This window comes from Nannobrachium achirus (assembly GCF_963921795.1).
Source record: "Nannobrachium achirus genome assembly, chromosome: 17".
NCBI classification, from domain to species: Eukaryota; Metazoa; Chordata; class Actinopteri; order Myctophiformes; family Myctophidae; genus Nannobrachium; species Nannobrachium achirus.
This window is the reverse complement of record NC_137824.1, coordinates 42,748,248-42,768,621: the sequence shown is the minus strand read 5'-3', so window position 1 is coordinate 42,768,621 and position 20,374 is coordinate 42,748,248. Positions and strand designations below refer to the sequence as shown.

Sequence of the window (20,374 nt, the reverse complement as noted above, 5' to 3'; positions counted from 1 at the left end):
TGTCATCATTATAGGAAATGTAATGAGTGACATTTTACATTTTATTAATTGAAAACGAGCTATATTGAAAGATGAAACCCTAACCCAAAATACTATTTTAAATAGTGTTTACTTGGATATGAATGCATAACAAGTCAGCTATGAGGTAGGGGAGGAAAAGTTTATTTCTTTTCCTTTTTTTGTATTTTGAGTTAAATCACAGGTCAAATCTGACCCGCTAACACCAAAAGTGTCAGCAGGTTTCTAACGCAATTCAAGGGTTAAATTGAGAAGTTGTGATCGTGATTAAATGTGATTATTGGTTTGTTGAAGAAAATAAAAGCAATATATTAAGAACTTAGTTTGAAATACTGAACTCTCTACTGATAGCATCAGTAGAATAAACTGAGAGAAAGCCTTTCTTTCATTAAATCTAAAGTTAATATGAAGAAATTGTCAAAGGAGTGGTTGTTCTACTGTTTGAATTTAGTCACTATATAAAAACAAACAAAATAGAAATGATACAAAAAAGGGAAAAAATATATAGGCCTACACAGAATACATGGGTTGATTGCATCACAGTCATTATGCGACTTGTGTGTGTGTGCATCGCAAGGATGTGGTTTTCCTATCGTAGGCCTATCAACTTTGAGCCGGAAACCGGCGACATCATTACCCGCACCCGTTATTTTTTGTTCCTCTCTCACTCTCACAAGGTGGTCTGTGTCTCGGGTTTACCAATGTGTTGCAGGCACTGCAGCTGTTTACCATGTTCCCCAGGGTCATCTTGAAAGGAACCATGATAAAGAAATCACAGCAGAAGAGAAGGACATCACCATGCAACTATAAGGAGAGATTCTTTGTGTTGGACACCCAAGATCTGAAGTATTCAGAACGCCGCCCCGGGGTAAGTCTATGGACCAGTGGTTTATTGATATGCATTTTGCCCGCGGAACCCCATCTCAAAGGATTTTGTGCCAGGGATCCCCAAAAGAGAAGATTCATGTTAAAATCTGTTAAAATAAAAGGAAATACAATTGTAAATAAAATTCTATATACCGGTAGCACAATTCACAACACAATGCATTGCATTGCGAGCTTGTAGATCGACTATTTTCAAATTTCCGAAGTATAAAATAGTGTTAAATTGGTAACTGATTTTGATGCAGTATTAAATCATTTTGCTGGAGACCCCCTGAAAGCGCCGGACCCCTTGGGATCCGTGGACCCCCACATTGAGAACCACTGCAGTTCTATTTGCATAGTACATTTCAACAACAAGGAAATTCAGTGCGGTTTACACAGACCTCACGGCATGGCTATAATGGTGGAACTTTATTCAGAGTCTTTGGATTTATTATTTTGTTGTGTGGGACAAATCAATTCAATTGAATATGTTATAGTTGAGCCTTGAGTTGAGAGGAAAAAGGTTGGTTTTGAAATCATTGGATGGACAATGGATGAATGAATGGAACATTGTAAGCGCTTTGAGTTCGCAACTTGCTTAGAAAAGTGCTATAAAAATGCAATCCATTATTATCATTGGATGGACTCCCCTATATCCCCTATATTATTGACACACAGCATGACTACATTAAAGAGTTGTATAGATCAAACAAGGAAAACATGTGGGAATGTGCAACATATATATGATTTTTATTTTTATTTCCCCTCTCCTAGAAAAAACCTACACTGAAGGGTTGTATTGCATTGTCCAGAATTAAATGTGTGGAGATTGTGTGTAGTGATATTCCCATACCATGCAGCTACAAGTACCCTTTCCAGGTGAGATAATACATTCACAATATATTCACAAATGAATAGTTACACACCTCTAAAATCAATCATGAATTAACACTCTAATTAGTCTAATAACTAACTAATATGACTAATGACATATGACTTCTATAACATGTTTTGTCTCCACAGGTCTTTCATGAGAACTACTATCTCTACGTTTTTGCACCAGACAATGATTGCCGTCAGAGATGGGTCAGAGCTCTCAAAGAGGGTAAATTACTCTTTGTTGCTTTATAAAAGTATCACATTTGGAGTGTATATTGATGTGGTTCATGTTCATGTATCCATACAACAATGTTCGTTTTCTTCCCTACTGTACATAGAGACAAAGTACAACAACCTGGTTGTAAAATACCACCCAAACTTCTGGATGGATGGCAGATGGAAATGCTGTCACCAATCGGAGAAGTTGGCATCAGGCTGTAATGAATATGACCCTATGGGATATGGTTTGTATTTGCTCTTTCATTTAAATATATTACTCTATATAAACCAAAGTCCCAATGAAGGTCTTCCGACTGACAAATTCAACTGACTAAATAGAAAAAGAACACAAAAAGAGAGAACTACGGTAACTAAGGTACAAGTTGAGTTGAAAAAAGTACAGTAGGATCAATGGGACTAAAACCTGAAAAAAGAGGAGCAATCCGAGCACTCAAAAGAATTAAAGGAGGAGAGGGAGGGTGTAAAATCAAGTTACTTTATTCATTACAAAGGCAGGTGCATGTTAATCTGCATACGACAAAGGTGGTATTAGGTGGTATTCAAAAAAGAACACCTTGGCCTGTTAGCATTGCAAAAAATGTGTACACCATGAATTCAGTAGTGTGCCAAAACATCTCTATGTTTCAATAGTAAAGGATAAATTCACTGCCATATCAGTAGTATACATCAAGTGTAATAGTTTTTATTTTATTTTCCCCTATCACTCTACAGCCTCTAAAGGACCTCTCCCTCAGCTTCCAGAACCACAGGTATTTATACTTTTGATTGAAGTGTGAACGAATTACCAGTGGTCGCGTGCATGTTGAAATATTAGGCACTGTCTGGTCTCAGACTGATTGAAATGTGAAAAAAGAAAAAGCGACAGTGATTTATGTCACGTGTTGAAATGTTAGACACAGGCAGTCTTCTGTGTGTTGCTGTGTGTTGCGTGTGTTGTGTGTGAACTTGTGACTGTTATAATACACCGCTGAAAGACAGAAGAATATGCTATTGGTAATTACTATTTACATTCCTTAGGTAGATGGACAGAAAATGTTCAATCAACCAATGTTTTATTTATAAAATACATATTTTGAAATGTATGTGTGTATGTATGTATGTACGTACGTACGTGTATGTACTGTATGTACTGTATGTACATGTGTGTACAGTATGTACTGTATGTATGTACAATATGTGTATAACTTTCCTTCAGTATGTCCTGAACCGTTCATCTGATCCACTCACGTTTGGCGGGTGTAGACTATATTGTTGAGAACCCCAGGACGTGCAGTGTCGAGTGTGAACTCAATCGGATGAGCAGTTCTCCAGAATCGTCCCGCTCTGAATGGGTACACTGAACTTGTTATTAAAAAGGGCATAAAATGTACTAAAAAAAACTTGATCTGTGTCTGCTAGGTGGGGGTAGATGATCCAGGACAGAGGCTGGTGGTGGCTCTGCGCGACTACACGCCTACCGGAGATAATGACCTGCCACTTCACAAGGACCAGGAGTACATTCTGACGGACACATCCCACGCTGACTGGTGGACTGTACAGGACAACATGGGGTTGGTTCTCAACCCTTTCAGCTTGCGACCCACAAAATAATCATATTTTAACTGGGGATCCCCCACCCTGACGATCACTAAGAGTTGAGGCATTGCATTTTGTATAACACGGTTCTATTGTAAATATAGACGAACTACAGAGGTGTTGTGAGCATGTACCGTAGATCGGCTATTTTCACAATTTCTGCCTTTAATATTTGACAATATGACCTATGTAAAACATTTTAAGGGGTCTTAAGTCCTTAAATTGTCACTTTAGGACAGATACAGATACCCTCTACACACTTATACTGTACATTGGGTGAAAAAAACAATGTTTCACGTGAAGCTAAACACAATCATATACTGTATCTAGACTATTCTACATAGTATCCCGTTCAGCTCTGCTTATTGTCAGAGCAAGCAACACGTGAGGAAGTATACATTTGTAATTGTTCTATTACTGTATGTTTGAGCACTGTATGTCCATTTATTCGGTTGGTAGTTTCCTTAACCTACATTTACCAATCAGGTGTTTCTGAGATGTGTTGCCAGTATCAGCACTTTATTTTTTTTACAAACAATAATGACTTTTAATTCTGCGTGCAGACTCATCAACAGATGTATGGTGTGAATACTTTCTCCTGTCTCTCATCAGGTATGTCGGCTTTGTACCCAGCAACTATGTGGCTGAAAAATCGGGCACCAACTTTGACAGATTTGAGTGAGTCTTGTTTCATTTATGTTCCCCTGTAGGCCTACTGTTGACAAAGAATAAATTGAGTTCAAAGGTGAATCCACTCACGTTTTCTCCTTTGTTGGAGAGTTGAGTTGTACTTTTCTTTTACTGTCGTTATTTGGCCCTTTCACAGATGGTACAACAAAGACATATGCAGAGGTGAAGCAGAAGAACTGTTGATGAGAGAGGTAAGATTACTCCATGTCAGTGTTGGAGTTTTGGGTCAAGCTGACTTCATTAATAATAATACATGAATAATAACAGCAACAACGACAACTACAACAATAACACAATAGTGAAACGTTTGAAAGTTGTGAAAGTTTTGATTGATTGAATACTTTATTTACAGCAAAGACTTACAGTAAAACATAATAGGCTAAAGCAGTGGTTCTCAACCTTTTCAGGCCGTGACCCCCAAAATAATCATAATTTAACTGGGAACCCCCACAAAATAATTTGGGGACCCCCCCTGGGGGTCCCGACCCACAGGTTGAGAACCGTTGCTCTAAATCACAGAGGCAAGTATTGTCCTTGAGCATAACACTAAACGCCTAATTGCTCTTGATGAGCAGGTTGGTGCCTCGTATGTTTTCAGCTGCTGCTGTCTGTTTGAATGGGTGAATGTGGAATACATTGTAAAGCGCTTAGGAGAGAACTATAAATGAAATCCATTTACGGTACGATTTTAAAACAAAGCGTACATGAACTGATAGATTATGATGTATCATTATGATGTACAATACATTATGACATCATGTATTGTTTAAGCTACCCAGCATTACATAAAGTATGTAATTAAAATCATCCCCTTTTCCAGCTGCAACATTAAAGTAATGAACACATTATGCATTATGCATGAATTACAATTCAGTAATATGAATGTTAAACGGGCCATTCAATGTAAAAGGTTGGCCTATATATTTGGTACTTTAAGTATATCTTTGATGCCAATACCTTTGTACCTTTACGCAGGTAACATTTTGAATAGAGGACTTTTACATACAGTACATAATATTTCTACCGTGTGGTAATGATCCTTTTGCTTATAAACAATCTGAATACTTTATACACCACTGAAAGTAGCAGTGCAAGATGAATGCAGACATGCATGCGCATATACAGTGGGAAAGTGCAAATGTATATCTCAAAGCCACAGTTTATGCTGCAATTCAGGATTTCCTGTCGTAAATGTGTCATGCTCACATGCAAAAAGGTAAAAGCCTAACCCTATCCCGCAGCAAACGCAGCGGCATGCCAGTTTACTGCAGGTGCAGAAGCAAGACACCAGTGTTGGAAGAAGATTTTAAAATAGTAAAGTAGAAATACCACACTAACACTTGAGTAAAAGTACAAAAGTAATAGCATCAAAATATACTTACCGTATAGTACCAAAAGTCAAAGTACGTACTCATTTTGTTTCTGTTTTTCAAAAATAGCAGATTTATTTGAAAACTTAAATTACTAGTTACTTTGGAGATTTCAATTATTACAAAATGTATATTAACCACTTAAGCCCTATTTTATACATTGGCTATTCATATACAGAAATGCTTGTAGATCTGCTATTTTCAAAAAGCCAAAGTTTAAAATATAGGGCTTACATACTTAACGTACATTTCAATCTGCAAAGTAACTGGTGATTAAGGTTGTCAGATAATTGTAGTGGAATATAAAATCACAATATTTGCCTATGAGATTGAGAGTATAGGAATAGAAGCATCAAAACATGGAAACATTCAATTAAAGTAAAAAATACCTCTACAGTAAATGTACTGTTCCAGATCTAAGCAACACAGTGCTGTTATAAGGTGCAGCGACTACATGTCATTAACTGATATGCAACATTTAGATTAATTGTCATCTTGGTGACTGTTTAATGTCTCCATACTGTGTCTCTAGGCAAAGGAGGGTGCATTCATGGTACGTGATTCCAGGCAAGCAGGAGTCTACACTGTGTCTGTTTTCACCAAGGCACCAGGGTAATTCTGCTACCATCTTGTATTTGATCACACTAAACTACGTCAGGCAAAGAGTTCCCAGCTGTTTGGTAGAGTGATATTTGTTGTAAGAGTGTTTTATGGGTAAGACAGAATATACCAGAAGTGACAAATCTTCTTGGTTTAGGAAGATCTGTCACTTCCTCTGCAGTCCCGGTCGCAATTCCAGTTAGCGTCAACACAGTTAATCAAACTAAGGTAATCTATTTAATCAGTTATGAAAAAAGCATAGATAGTAATGCAATTATTGATAATCATATATGTTTTGAATATTTAAAAGATTCACTTTGCATGTGACACATTGTGAGCTTGTAGCGTGTTTTTCTTTTACTCCGTTGGAAAATGAAAAAATATAATTTGAATTAATTAATAATGACAAAATAATAATAGAAAAGTGTCAGTTGTGGGGTTCAGCCTCCCAGGACACAAGGAAGCTGCAGTGGAAACAGCTTGTTGATGCCCTGGGCTGCAGCCCCTAAAGCACTGGTTCCCACACACTGGGTCGGGACCCAGTTGTGGGTCGCGGACACATTTTTATGGGTCCCTTAATTTTTGGGTCCTACATTTTCATGAATAAAAAATGTTTCCCAGTAACTTCATTAATAAATAAAAGAAAAAAAATCCATAAATTAGAAAACAAATGTCTAAGTGAAAGTGAAAATAGACGATCTAGTTGTGAGCTTGTAGATCACTAGTTTCACTAGTTTGGGTCCCGGGAAAACGTCTAATTTCTCTTTTGATTCTCAAGCTAAAAAGATTGGGAACCACTGCCCTAAAGCATGTGCATTAAGCCGAGGCCTGTAACTAACCACTAACCCACATGTCAACCATCCTCTCTGCCCTACGTTTCCTGTCTCTCAATGCCACAAAAACACAGTTATGGCCATAGTCTCGATCTGCTCTCACCCAACTACTGTACATCTCTCAGGGACGTGCTGGCCATTGGGAAAAGCTGGACAACTACCGAATGGCCGGTTCATTCTCGGCCGGTCCAGGCCGGCCATTAGGAAAAGAAAATTCTATATAATGATATATAAACCTCGTATCTCCAAGTTTCAAAAGTATACATTTTTTCGCAAAGCAAAGCCCTGCTTCATCATACAGGGCCATTGCACAAAAGTAGTGAAAACAGCAGATCGGCTGTTTTCACTAGTTCAAATCATTTTTAAAATGATAAATACAAAACAAACGGTTTTGGACATACAAGGAAATATAACTCATGTACAATAATTGGCCCACTGGCCAATTACTGTAGCCCCAGCGCTATAGAGAGAGATCTCTCTCTATAGCGCGCAATGAGGGCCTCTCCAACTCTTTTTCCCGGGCTGAATCCGGGGCCCAGCACGTCCCTGACATCTCTGTATGTCTCTGTCTTGACTTGGTCTGCTTTTTAGGTGGTCTCGAATACAGCACTAACGGAAACATCTGTTGTCCAACTTCAGGTCTAATGGAGAGAAGAATCCAAGAGTGAAGCATTATCAAATAAGGGAGACAAACACAGAGGATTCTAAGTTTTACTTGGCAGAGAAGTACCTGTTTCCTACCATTCCTGAGCTCATCCGTTACCACCAACACAATGCTGCAGGTAACTGAGCTGACTGACCTAATGCAACCGAACACCATTATGCATCATCAACACACAACCACAGCTAAGCCATTCTATTCATTCATTAATCTCCCCAAGCATGGAGAAAAAAAATCAATATTTTGTGATATCTCACAGGTTAAAGGTAGGGTACGTGATTTCATTTAATTCAAATAATAACAAAATGGGTCTACGTTCTGATAGTACTATTAATTACTATAGAGTGTTTTGTCCATATTTGAACTTCAGCCTTATCCCCTATGAGGAGAAAAAAGCAGTTTCAGTTGCTCCACCAAAACTGTTGGGTGACCACTCAGGATAGAACGGGGCCTTCCTCCAATCATGGTCGAGTGGGGCGGGACTTACGCTCCCCCACTTGATCGTGTGTCGTATGTACACTGAAAATAGTCGATCTACAAGCTCACAACGCATCACATCTGCGAAAGGTTGTAAGCTTGTAGATCTACTATTTTTGGTTTGCTACCAAGGTTTTGAAACCTGGGTCTCCCATGTGGGGTACCCCACATCTGCTTGGCTGGCAGAAATATTGCACACTTGAGCTTGAGGCAGGGATACTCAAAACCAACATTTCTCAATGGAAGAATAGCGAGACCTTCTACAATCACTGCATATGTTTTTTGAAACCAAACCAAACCAAAAACGCCTGGGTTCCCAAGGCTACTGCATAATGTGCTAGTTATATTTGATGCATTATTGTTCTACTGAGCTTTACATCGTTGTGTGCTTTGTCATGTTTGCATTTACACCTTCAGGTCTGATCACACGATTGCGACATCCTATCTCCCAAGACAGAGGTGGGATGAGAGGCAGCTCAAAGAAAATGTCCGTATTCTCCAAAGGTCAGAGGTCAACTTGCTACACACGATTGACACCAAGCTAGGGTTGGGCGAAATGGAAAAATACAATATCACGATATCTTTCAAAGCTGTATCACGATACGATCATGATCGTATCGTGATTATTTTTCATGTTGGTTTTTATAGTTATTTTTTCAAGTTACTTAGTAGAACCACCTACAAGGTAACAAAAACTAAAAGAAAAGTGTGGGGGATCCAGGGACTCTCTGGGTTCCTTTTGGGAGGTCTAAATTGATTCTTACAAGTATGTAACTCTGACAGTATACAAATGAAACCAAATGGACCCTTACAGGTCCATTTGGTTACATTTGTTTACTGTCAGAGTTAAGGGGAGACCTTAACATTTTAAAGTTTGAGAACTACTGATTTAGACCAATCAGAATCTCTGTATTAACAATTCAACAGGATTTTTACAAGGCTCCCTCATTGTATCCCGATATTTATACGATATCTCTGAAAAGGCATATTGTGGAGACATTGTATCGTCTCAACGATATTTATCACCATATCGCCCACCCCTAATCCAAGCTATTGTTGATTTTTGGGCATGTTAACCAACCTTACAGACAAAGAAGACTGACAGTCTGTTGGACACTTTTTGGGATGATTGCGACCATAGGTCGCATTTACTATGAAAACTACCTAATGTACAGATTGTGTCAGTCTCTGTTGTTTCTGCGTGACCTCGCTTCTCGCCGTTATGGCGTCTTACTGGTATTATTGACGAAAATGTTTAAAAAAGGAATGGGGCACAAATAGCAGTTCACAACGTGCTGTGATGCAACCATGTGAGCTTGTAGATAATCTATTTTCACTATTTGTTATATGACAAAGCATTGTATTTAGTATTAGGGATTAAGTGGTTAACCTGCCATCCTTCCTCTACATCCCCGATCTTCAACGTTTTCAGGCCAAGGACCCCTTAGTTTAGTGAGAGATGAAGCAGGGACCCCCACAACCTTTTCATAGATTCCATATAGAGTCATCGTTTGACAGCACAATCATCGGTGTATTTTGTATTCATGTCAATTTGTGTTTTCAGATATTTAACCACTTGAACTGTCAATACTTCATAAACTTGACCTTTCACTCTGTACTTAGTCTGCTCTTTTTCCCCTTTACACCAAAGCTCTTTGCCAAAAATAGCCAATCTACTCACAACGCACCTCGCAGAGGCGTTGTGAGCTTGTAGATCTGCTATTTTTGGCTAAAGTTCTCAGAATATGGACGCTAGGGTTCAAGTGGTTAATATAAAAAGGTTTCTATCACTCAAAGATTTGGAGGACCCCCTGTAGTAACTCTGGTGACCCCCTAGGGTTCCCGGACCCCGTGTTGAAGACCCCTGCCCTAGTAGCAGAGAGCTCGTGGCGGATATAGATATGGATATGACATCTGGGTAGTCATGGTGCCCACGCAGAAAAAAAAAAACAATTGTGATGTAACCACACACAGCTGCTGCTGAACAACAGTGAAAACAACCAGTAAAGCCTTGGCAGAACATTGCATGATAACATTTCCTAGAAATGACTTGGCCACCTAGTTCACAATGCACGTTTTGGCCTTGAATCTGACGTCCTTTAAAAAAGCCCTGGAAAACCACCTTCTGTACAGGCGGCAGCCGCTCGTAACTGGTAATAAAAAATCTAGCCTAACGCACCAAATTCTGGGCCCTGGGTACAAGGATTCACTGCGGGCCCGCCCCCATGAATGTTCTTCATAGGGGGAGAGGGTTTAACCTATTTAGACTGGGAACGCATTATTACGCGTTATTTTCTGCTTTAACTATTGCAAAATAGCAGATATACAAGCTCACTGTAGATCTGCTATTTTTGAAAAATCGTGAAAAGTCTTATATTTTTCAAGTTTTTTGAAAAACCTATGTTTCTATGTCAGTGGTGCTCAAACCTTTTAATGTGAAGGACCCCCAAAATGATATGTATTTGGCCACGGAACCCCCATCTCAAAATATTTAGTTCCAGGGAACCCCCAGATGCAAAATTTTGGTTACAAATGTTCGCTTAAAAAATACATACCGTATATTCAAAGATTTTCACACAATTACACAACTTTTCAAAAATAGCAGATCTACAAGCTCGCAGTGAGCTTGTATATCTGCTATTTTTCAATAGCTAAAGTATAAAATAATGAAGGCCCCTCCACCTTGGGCCCTAGTAACTCAGTCCCACTTTTCCCCCCCTTGTGACGCCCCTGTGCTCCCCTATCAGACAGGTGGGAGGTGAGCCCCAGTGAGCTGAGTTTGGGGCAGGAGGTGGGCAGTGGGCAGTTCGGCCTGGTGTTGGAGGGGAGGTGGAGGGACAAGAAGGTGGCTGTGAAGAGGGTGAAAGAAGGAGCCATGTCGGAGGAGGAGTTCAAGGAGGAAGCGCAGGTCATGATGTAAGTTGACTGTACAAGCAAGTAGGGATGGGACGATAAGCGATATTATCGTTTATCGTGATAAAAAACACTCTCAACATAGTTGAGATTTAATTGATCGTGATATCGTCCTCCGTCATGCACTGGGATCAATTCACCTTTTATTTGCAGAGCTGCATATCCGCTAACACAATTGGTATTTTTTCACTCTCTAGCAAATCTCTATGCCAAAAAATAGCCGTAGATCTGCTATTTTTCAAATGTTCCACCCCAGGATAATGGATTTTGTTTATCGCGATAATATCGTAAATCGTGATTTATTTTGTCACAATAATCTGTGTTATGAAATGTTCATATCGTCCCATCCCTAGTACAAGGAAGTCCAGTTCATATTGCTCCTCGAAATGAAATACTGTGTGTGTGTGTGTGTGTGTGTGTGTGTGTGTGTGTGTGTGTGTGTGTGTGTGTGTGTGTGTGTGTGTGTGTGTGTGTGTGTGTGTGTGTGTGTGTGTGTGTGTGTGGGCTGAAGTTACTTTGGACTCGGTCTAACTCTGACGTTATGGCTGTCTCGGAGTACATTATATCTGACCCTAGTATATCTGTCAGAGCAACTATGACTGTGTGTGGAACAGAACACCAACTTCCACTGACTAATGCCCGAGGTCGCCTCCTATGTCGGCAAAGGCTGTTATTGCCATTGCGTTGTTGTCTTTACTCTGAAAGCGAGGTTGCAGGTTTTACCATCTAAAGTTCTAAATCTAATTTCTCCTCACTGTATATGCTCCTCACTGTAAACATCATGATCATGAACAAATAGCTGAAACCATGTCCCACATGGGTGCCATGTATACAGGGGACTCTACATAAGTAGGCATGACTTAGAAGATATCTCTTCCATTTTCAGGTCCTCCATCATGCTATATAAGCATTCTTCTGTAAAGCCAAGCATGTCTAGTCTATGTAATGATGAGTCTGTGTTCACTAACATTTCAGCTAACGCCCTTGATGTCATTGTCGTTAACGAAAACCAAAGGGAGGTGTTCGAGGTTGTACTTTTGATTAGAGGTTAGAGGAAGCCTTCCTAACCAACGTGCTAAAATATCATCGGCTAGAGCAGGCCATCTCACAGCTAAGATACAGATGTAAACTTTTGTTTTTTTTTCTTTGGTAGCTTAGGGCACTTGCACAAGTTGGTAGTGAGGGGACTTCAAATGGACAGCCTCTCCAAGAACAGGGCCAAACAGTTAGCAATACTGCTCAGTATCAGCTATTTCAGTTTAGTTTAGTTTAGTTTATTTGATCATCTTTCACAGTGTGATACATTTTACAAATCATACCTCCACAAGAGAAAAAGAAAGACAAAACAAAACACTGGAGTGATCAAAGGGAATAGGCTGAAGCTATATAGCTTATAACTGCCTATCCTAAATACGTATCCTCCTTAGTTACAATAATGTTTAAAAAAGTAGTCAAAACAAAAAACAAACATCTCAAAACAACGCATGATGTCATAGGGATCTACTTGGATAATAACATGTTGTCTCTACAATATACCATTAATTTAGGTTTGTTGGATATAATATTATCCTCAGTCTAGGAAGCCACTCATTTTGGAGGAGTTGTTTCCTTTACCCATGATTGTTGTCTGCTGTGTTTTGACAAATATTCCAACATTAATGTATGTAACAATGTTCTACCTTATATGCACTATGTAATGTTCTGTTTCCTATTATATGACTGCATTGGCTAGTGTTGTCCATGATGTCCAATCCATTGTACAAGGCATTCTTGACTTGTACGTGTATGTGGACATAAATAAATATTTATTGTGTCTGTGTGTGTGTGTGTGTGTGTGTGTGCGTGTGCGTGTGCGTGTGTGTGTGTGCTCACAACGCCTTGCATCGCGAGGCGTTGTGAGCATGTAGATCGGCTATTTTCTAAATTTCGGCCTCTATATATTTGACAATTTGGACAATGTTGGGGGCACGGTGGCGCAGTGGTTAGCGCTTCGCCTCACAGCTAGAAGGTCCTGGGTTCGATTCCCGCCGGGGGACGCTGTGGGTGCTGGGGGCGTGTTTCTCCCTCCGCGTCATCAGCGCCCACACCCTAGGTGGGGTCGGCGATAGGGCGTTTCTGTGTGGAGTTTGCATGTTCTCCCCGTGTCTCCTAGGGTTGATACCCTCACAAAAACATGCAGTAATCCTGGTCTCAATAATGCCTCCCCCTGGCCAGCCGGGGCGCTTGATGGAGGGGAAAGGAACTGGTTGGAATAACGTGTTCCTTCCACACGCTACGTCCATCCCGGGGAAATCCCCCCTGTCAGGTGAAAAGAAACAACTTGGACTACTCATGCATTGAAGGAAGCATGAGGTCACTCCGTTGTCTCCCCAGGCGCGGCAGAGGGAGAGCATAGCCCAGGATTACATAGGCTATGCTGCACTGGGTGAAAAAATGGGTTGCAAAATCGTGGGATAAAAATAAAAATAAATAAAAATAAAATAAATAAATAAAATTGGACAATGTTTAATTTGCCATTTTAGAGGTATTAAAAAGTCCTTAACCCGTACAGTGCCTATCCCGAACATGTTCGGGATATTCGGGATCAAAAACTATTTTTTATTTGCTATTTTACTTACCCCGAGCTGCTTGGAGCAACGTGGGTGGTCCCGGCTCGCCCAGCGCTCACCAACGAGAGACGCTAGATGCTCCGACGATTTATTCCATTGAAAATGGTTTAAAATAAAGTTTAGAGCCCCCCAAAAAAAACCTTGGTACCGGTACCGGTACCGGGACGTATTCCAGCGTGCCTATCCCGAACATGTTCGGGATATTTAATAAAATGAATTATTTAATCGGAGGCCTCAACGAAGCCCCGGTCTAGACGTCCTTCAATGCTGGGACTTCTACTCGGCCATCCACGGGCCGTATTCGCGCTAACGGCCGCATCGCGCCGCCCACTCCAATAATAAATCACATCTTTAGACAGGATTTTCTCCGGATTGTGTTCCCAGACCCAAAAAGAAAGTTTTTTGCGGCTGAAATAGCATCGGGCTTCTAAATGGGTTAGCATTTTGGCTACGTGTCAGCTAGCTTCCTCCTCTCGTCACCCATAGCATTGACTGGAGTGAAAACACAAGCCAGTTGGGAGAGGGTCGACGAAAGCTATAAAGAAGGTCTATGGAGAAATTTCTGGCACTCTAGCGCCCCTTGTGGCCGGATGGCACTGAATGAGTTAAAATGGCACTTTAGAAATGTGAAGATACCCTCTTGAAAACAATGTTTCACATTAAGTTAATCATCTGGGGCCCCCCCAAAATAATTGGGGGGTCGTGTGTGATGTGATGACGTCATGAAACGATAAAGTCGACTTCAACTCAACATTTTACTGAGTCGAGTCGACTTGCAAAAATCACAAGTCGTTAATACTCTAATGTGCGTGTGCATGTGTATGTGCATGTGCCAACAGGAGCTTGTCCCACACTAAGCTGGTTCAGCTGTATGGCGTGTGCACAAAACACGGTCCCATGTTTCTGCTCTTTGAGTTCATGGACAACGGCTGCCTGACGGACTTCCTCCGTGAAAAGAAGGGGCGCTTGTCCCAAGTGGCCATGTTAGGGATGTGTCTGGATGTCAGCGAAGGGATGGCATACCTGGAGAGCAACAAGTTCATCCACAGAGACCTGGTACCAGTGTTCATTTTGACTGCACATTTTGATTTAGCTTCAGTCCTAGTCTTTTGAATCTTTTCCATTCCGTTTTAATCATTGATCTGAGATGGTTTACTTTTAGTTTGTTGACAACATTTTATAAGATTTTAGTCAACCAAATCAGCGGTTCGAAAACCTTTTCAGGCCGCAACCCCCATATTTTAACTGGGGACCCCCCCACACCCTGACGAGCACTAAGAGTTGTGACATTACATTTTGTATAACACAGTTCTATTGTGAAAATAGTGATGCGTTATGAACATGTATTTTCAAAATACATGTTCATAACGCATCACATGTTTGTGAGCATGTAGATCAGCTATTTTCAAAATTTCTGCAATCTAATATTTGACATTTATAAAAAATCCTTAACTTTAGAAATGTGCATAAAACCTCCATAATATACACTTAAACGTTATGTTGGTTTGTTTACTGTTGAGTGAGAAAACAATGTTGCACATCATCTAGGGACCCCCCAAAATAATTTGGGGACCCGCCTGGGGGTCTAGACCCACAGGTTGGGAACCACTGAACTAAATCACGGTTGATTTGGTTTACTAAAATGTATTTTTGGCAGACCGTGATGGCGTCGTAATGGCTGACACTTATATAGCTGCATGAGCATGTAGATCTGCTATTTTCGGAGCGTGACACCTACAGCAACCAAGCATAAAATGAATGACTCTTCTCGAGTAGCTCTGTAACATTTTCGTGTGTTGGTTGACAAAATTCTCAACATATTTAGTCTTAGTTTTAGTCATCATAGCTTAGTTTTTATTTTGTCTTCGAAAAAAAAATGTTTTGTTATATTTTTATAACATAACATTAAAAATAATAATAATAAAAAGATCTGTTTTTACGTTACATTTCTGTACTGTTGTTATATGTCAACGTAGTAGTTATCGTGCTTCCATTCCTTCCGTAGGCGGCGAGGAACTGTCTGGTTTCCAAGACCAATGAAGTCAAGGTGTCAGACTTCGGCATGACACGGTACAGACTCCAGTGCATTGGTTGTGTCCTTATTGCATAATAAGCTCATATTTTAGATGTAGCGTCACGAATAGTGTGTTGTGTGTTTGCTCAGATTCGTTCTTGACGACCAGTACACCAGCTCCCATGGCTCCAAATTCCCCGTCAAGTGGTCATCTCCAGAGGTCATCAAGTACTCCAAATTCAGCAGCAAGTCTGATGTCTGGTCGTTTGGTAAATAACTGTCAATCAATCAATCAATCAGTTAATGATCACTTGCTTCTGATGTTTCTTTTTAGTCGTAGTTCTGAATGGTGGTGTCTCCATTGTCTGTCCGTCGGTCCGCCCGTCCATCTGTCTTCTAAGCAGTGGTGTAAAGTAACTATGTAAATTTACTTAAGCAATGTACAATTTTGAAGTATCAGTACTTTACTTGAGTATTTCCAATTTCCAATACTTTAACTTCTACTCCACTACATCTCGGATCCAAATATTGTACTCCACTACATTTATTTGAAATCTTTAGTTAGTAGTTACTTTGCAGATATAAATTATAATATTACAAAACATACATTAACCACTTTAGCCCTATTTTATACCTAGGCTATATGAAAATTGCCGATCTATAAGCTCACATGTGTCGCATCGCGACGCGTTGTGAGCTTGTAGATCTGCTATTTTCAAACATTTTGTACTTTTACTTTTGATGTTTTAAGTACATTTTGATTCCAATACTTTCATACAGTACATTTTGAATTCCGGACTTTTACTTGTAACAGAGTATTTCTATTTTGCAGTATTGATACTTTTACTTCATTTTGTGCTTTTACCCCTCCGGCCGGGAACATGTTTTTTGTAGTACAGTACATTTACAGTATGTAGCAACATATGTTTTTTTTATTTTATATATATATTATTTGAAGTTTTCTGAAAGTTTTCTATGAAAGCCAAAGGTGTAACCTATCAAATAGTTTGGGAATTTTGTTTCTAGCTGCTACAGAAGCTGAGTAATACATTTTCCAGAAGAAAAAAAAAACATACGTTTTAGGGGGTCTTTTCGACCGTAGGTTTTTAAGGCTTTTTTTCCCCTTCAAATCGGACTTAGGCCTAAACGAGTTAAGTAAAGAACGTGAGTACTTTTCCCACCCTGTCCTCAGGTGTGTTCATGTGGGAGGTGTACAGCGAGGGACGCCTGCCCTACGAGCACCGCTCCAACGCGGAGGTGGTGGAGTCCCTGAACGCAGGCCTGAGGCTGCTGAAGCCCCGCCCCACTCCAGATGCTGTCCACCTGCTCATGGAGTGGTGCTGGAAGGAGGTGAGAGTACATGTGAGATGAGTACAGGGCAGTGCTTGTGCTTCTCAACCTTTTCAGGCCGCGACCCCCAAAATAACCATATTTTAACTGGGGACCCCCCCCAACCTGACGAGCACTAAGAGCTGAGGCATTGCATTTTGTAGAACACGGTTCCATTGTGAAAATAGCACATCTACATGCTCACAACGCCTCGCAACGCGAGGCGTTGTGAGCATGTAGATCGGCTATTTTCACAATTGCTGCCTCTAATATTTGACAGTTTGGCCAATGTTTAATTTGTCATTTTAGAGGTATTGAAAAGTCCTTAAATTATCACTTTAGAAATGTGCAGATAGCCTCTATACACTTAAAACGTTATGTTGGTTTGTTTACTGTTGAGTGAGAAAACAATGTTGCACATTAAGTTAATGATCTGGGGACCCCCCAAAATAATTTGGGGACCCCCCTGGGGGTCCCGACCCAGAGGTTGAGAACCACTGGTATAGGGGAGAGTCTTTTTTGCTGGTCTTTCAGTCCGAGTGTATCAAAAAAGCAACTGGGTTAAGGCAGCGGAAGCTTGTGATTGGCTGCGCGGAGGTGACGAGAGTCAGGGGGACGGAAATACACCTAAACCTAGCCTTAACCCTAACCTCAGTAAAACTAGCGCTGGTGAATGCTAACCTGCTGACGCTGGTGAATGCTATCCTGGTGAAATGCTAACCTGCTGACGCTGGTGAATGCTATCCTGGTGAATGCTAACCTGCCAACGCTGGTGAATGTTAACCTGGTCGGACCAACGGTAGGTCGTCTCCACCTTAACCGAGGTGCTTTTTTGATACACTCGGACTGAAAGACCTGCAAGAAACACTTTCCCATGAGTATAGACTGATTTCCTGAGCACTCCTCTGTGGAGCGCGTCGCCTTTACTGCGGGTGCAACCCTACGTACATCCAGGGAAATCAATACAAAACACGCATGGCTTCCCGAGGCTGTATGCTAACATTAGGAGTGAGTAGCTAACTAAAAGGTTAACCGGTAGAGTCGCCGGAAAACATACTCGCCGAGATCTGTATTCTTGTATTTGTTTTACTGAGAATAAGGTTAGATATAACTTTAGGATTAAGCATATCTTTTTGAGGTTAAGATTAGGAATAGGGTTAGGTTTTTGCACTGTTTTACTGCGGTTAAGGTTAGGAATAAGGTTAGGTTTAACCGTTTAGGCATAGTTTACAGGGGTATATAAGGATATTAAGGATCTTAATGGAAAATAACAAATAAGCCTTGCCTTCCCCGAGTTTGCTTTTAGTTGACATTGTATCATTGAACTGTACTGTCATGAAACTGTACATTTTCCTATCCAAAACTTCTAATAAATACCTCAATCAATCAATCAATCAAAAGGCATAAACCATCAGCCCAGGCGAGTGTGTTTTCCAGTGACTCTTCTGGTATTATTCACTAAAAGTTTCCAAAACCTGCTGTGCTGTTCTTTGTGGGAACAAAGTCCTTTAGGTTGATCTTTTGAGCGGTGGTCACACTGTCTCCATAGCGTGGCCGTGTGTGTATCCGTGTATGTATGTATGTATGTATGTGTGTCTGTCTGTCTGTCTGTATGTAGCCTCTGGTGTGAGTCTAGCCTCCCCTGAGCATCAACTGCAACACACACACACACACACACACACACACACACACACACACACACACACACACACACACACACACACACACACCACTGCTCACTTCAAACTTGGGTTTGATTTTTTTATCCACTTCTGGCGAAGATCTTTGTAACTCCTCGTCCAGCGTATCAACAGACTGGAGTGACACCGCAGCTATGGCTGACTGCACCCTCTACATGGGAGAGCTCAGGAAAACGGTCTATAAACAGACAACAGTAATTGACACATATAGTGTCTGCCAGTGCCATACATAATTTGATTTGAGCTGGATTAAAATAGATACACACATACAATACACATTACATACATTATTGTAACTACTGTAGTACATTCCTGGCTGAGATGCCATACTGATATAGTGAAGTGACAAGAGATAAAGTGAACTAAGAAACATAGTTAACAAAATGGAGAACAAAGCAAACACACAAAGTACTATAGGCTATACAGGAAACAATTTCACTCCAAACTGCGTGGGGGAAAATGTGGGCCTATATGCAGTAGATGCAGGGCAGACATAGGTATGTGCTGAAGAATAATGATAAGAATCATGAGAATATTTGAGAGTACATGGGTGGCAATAGCTGAATGAGTAGAGTGGCTGACTTAGAGGGTCCTCCTACAGTCCAAAATACCCGCAGCCAAACAATAAGCGGGCTAGCCTATTTTATACCCTGGGGTATATTCTGGGCCAGTTTATACCTCAGGCAATAAAATAATATACCGCTATAGCCCAGACTATACCCCGCTTTGTCTTTCATATAGGAGGGCTCAGGCCTAGGGGTAGAGAAACCGTCATTAGAACACGGAGGGTTCCCAAAGGGTTCCCAGTTCGAATCCGGGCTCCCCCAAAGTTAGTGTTGAAGATGAAGAGTCCTTGAGCAAGACTCTGAACCCCTAGTTGCTCCCGGTTAGCAGTTTGGGGCCTTGCATGGTTTGCTCCACCATCGGTGTCTGAATGGGTGAATCATGAATGTAATGCGCCTTGGATAAAGGTGGTACACAAATGTTCCATTTACCATATGTTCTCTACTATTATTTTAGTAATGCATTATTAGTCAAATCTCTCTAGTCCAGATTATATTCACCTTGTGTTTAACATTAATGAATCTGTATTTCAATGTCCATGTCCTAGAACAAGTTGTAAAGGCACTCTGTAGATCTAGCAAAAAATGTGTTCCATAGAGATGAGTCCTGTGTTTTGATGGCTGAGTGGTGACTTGCCTGTCTTTACTATTAGAAACCAGAAGACCGCCCGTCGTTTGCCCTCCTTCTGCATGAGCTGGCCTCCCTCGCGGACCTGTGAAACCAGACAAGACAAGTTTACACCAAATATCATATGTAAGACAATATATACTGTATAGTATATTTATGTTATTTATTGATTCCGTTCATTGTCAATTTTATTGATTTCACAAAACAAGAATTGAATTGTATTGTTCATTTCTACAACCAGTTTTTAAACCTTTGCACTTTTTATGTTTATAACTCTCTGTGGTAGGTTTAGGGTTTGTCCATTAGAGGGCACACATACATCATTCACAATGCTGAGCTTACTGTGAGACTCAGCAAATATTTATTGTTGACATGTGTATATAGGCTACTGTATTTTTGACCCATTGT

General features: G+C 40.5%; 1 protein-coding gene across 1 annotated transcript; it reads left to right on the top strand.

Moving 5' to 3' along the window:
• Positions 1-748: 748 nt before the first annotated feature.
• itk (IL2 inducible T cell kinase) lies at positions 749-20,057 on the top strand (the record flags this gene model as incomplete). Its single annotated transcript, XM_080746750.1, has 17 exons — positions 749-886; positions 1,660-1,764; positions 1,909-1,990; positions 2,103-2,228; positions 2,716-2,753; positions 3,403-3,554; positions 4,192-4,257; positions 4,406-4,460; positions 6,172-6,251; positions 7,712-7,854; positions 8,628-8,714; positions 10,958-11,126; positions 14,572-14,788; positions 15,738-15,802; positions 15,897-16,015; positions 16,939-17,096; positions 19,992-20,057. The coding sequence occupies 17 exons, from the start codon at positions 749-751 to the stop codon at positions 20,055-20,057; spliced, it is 1,866 nt and encodes a 621-aa protein (XP_080602876.1).
• Positions 20,058-20,374: the final 317 nt, after the last annotated feature.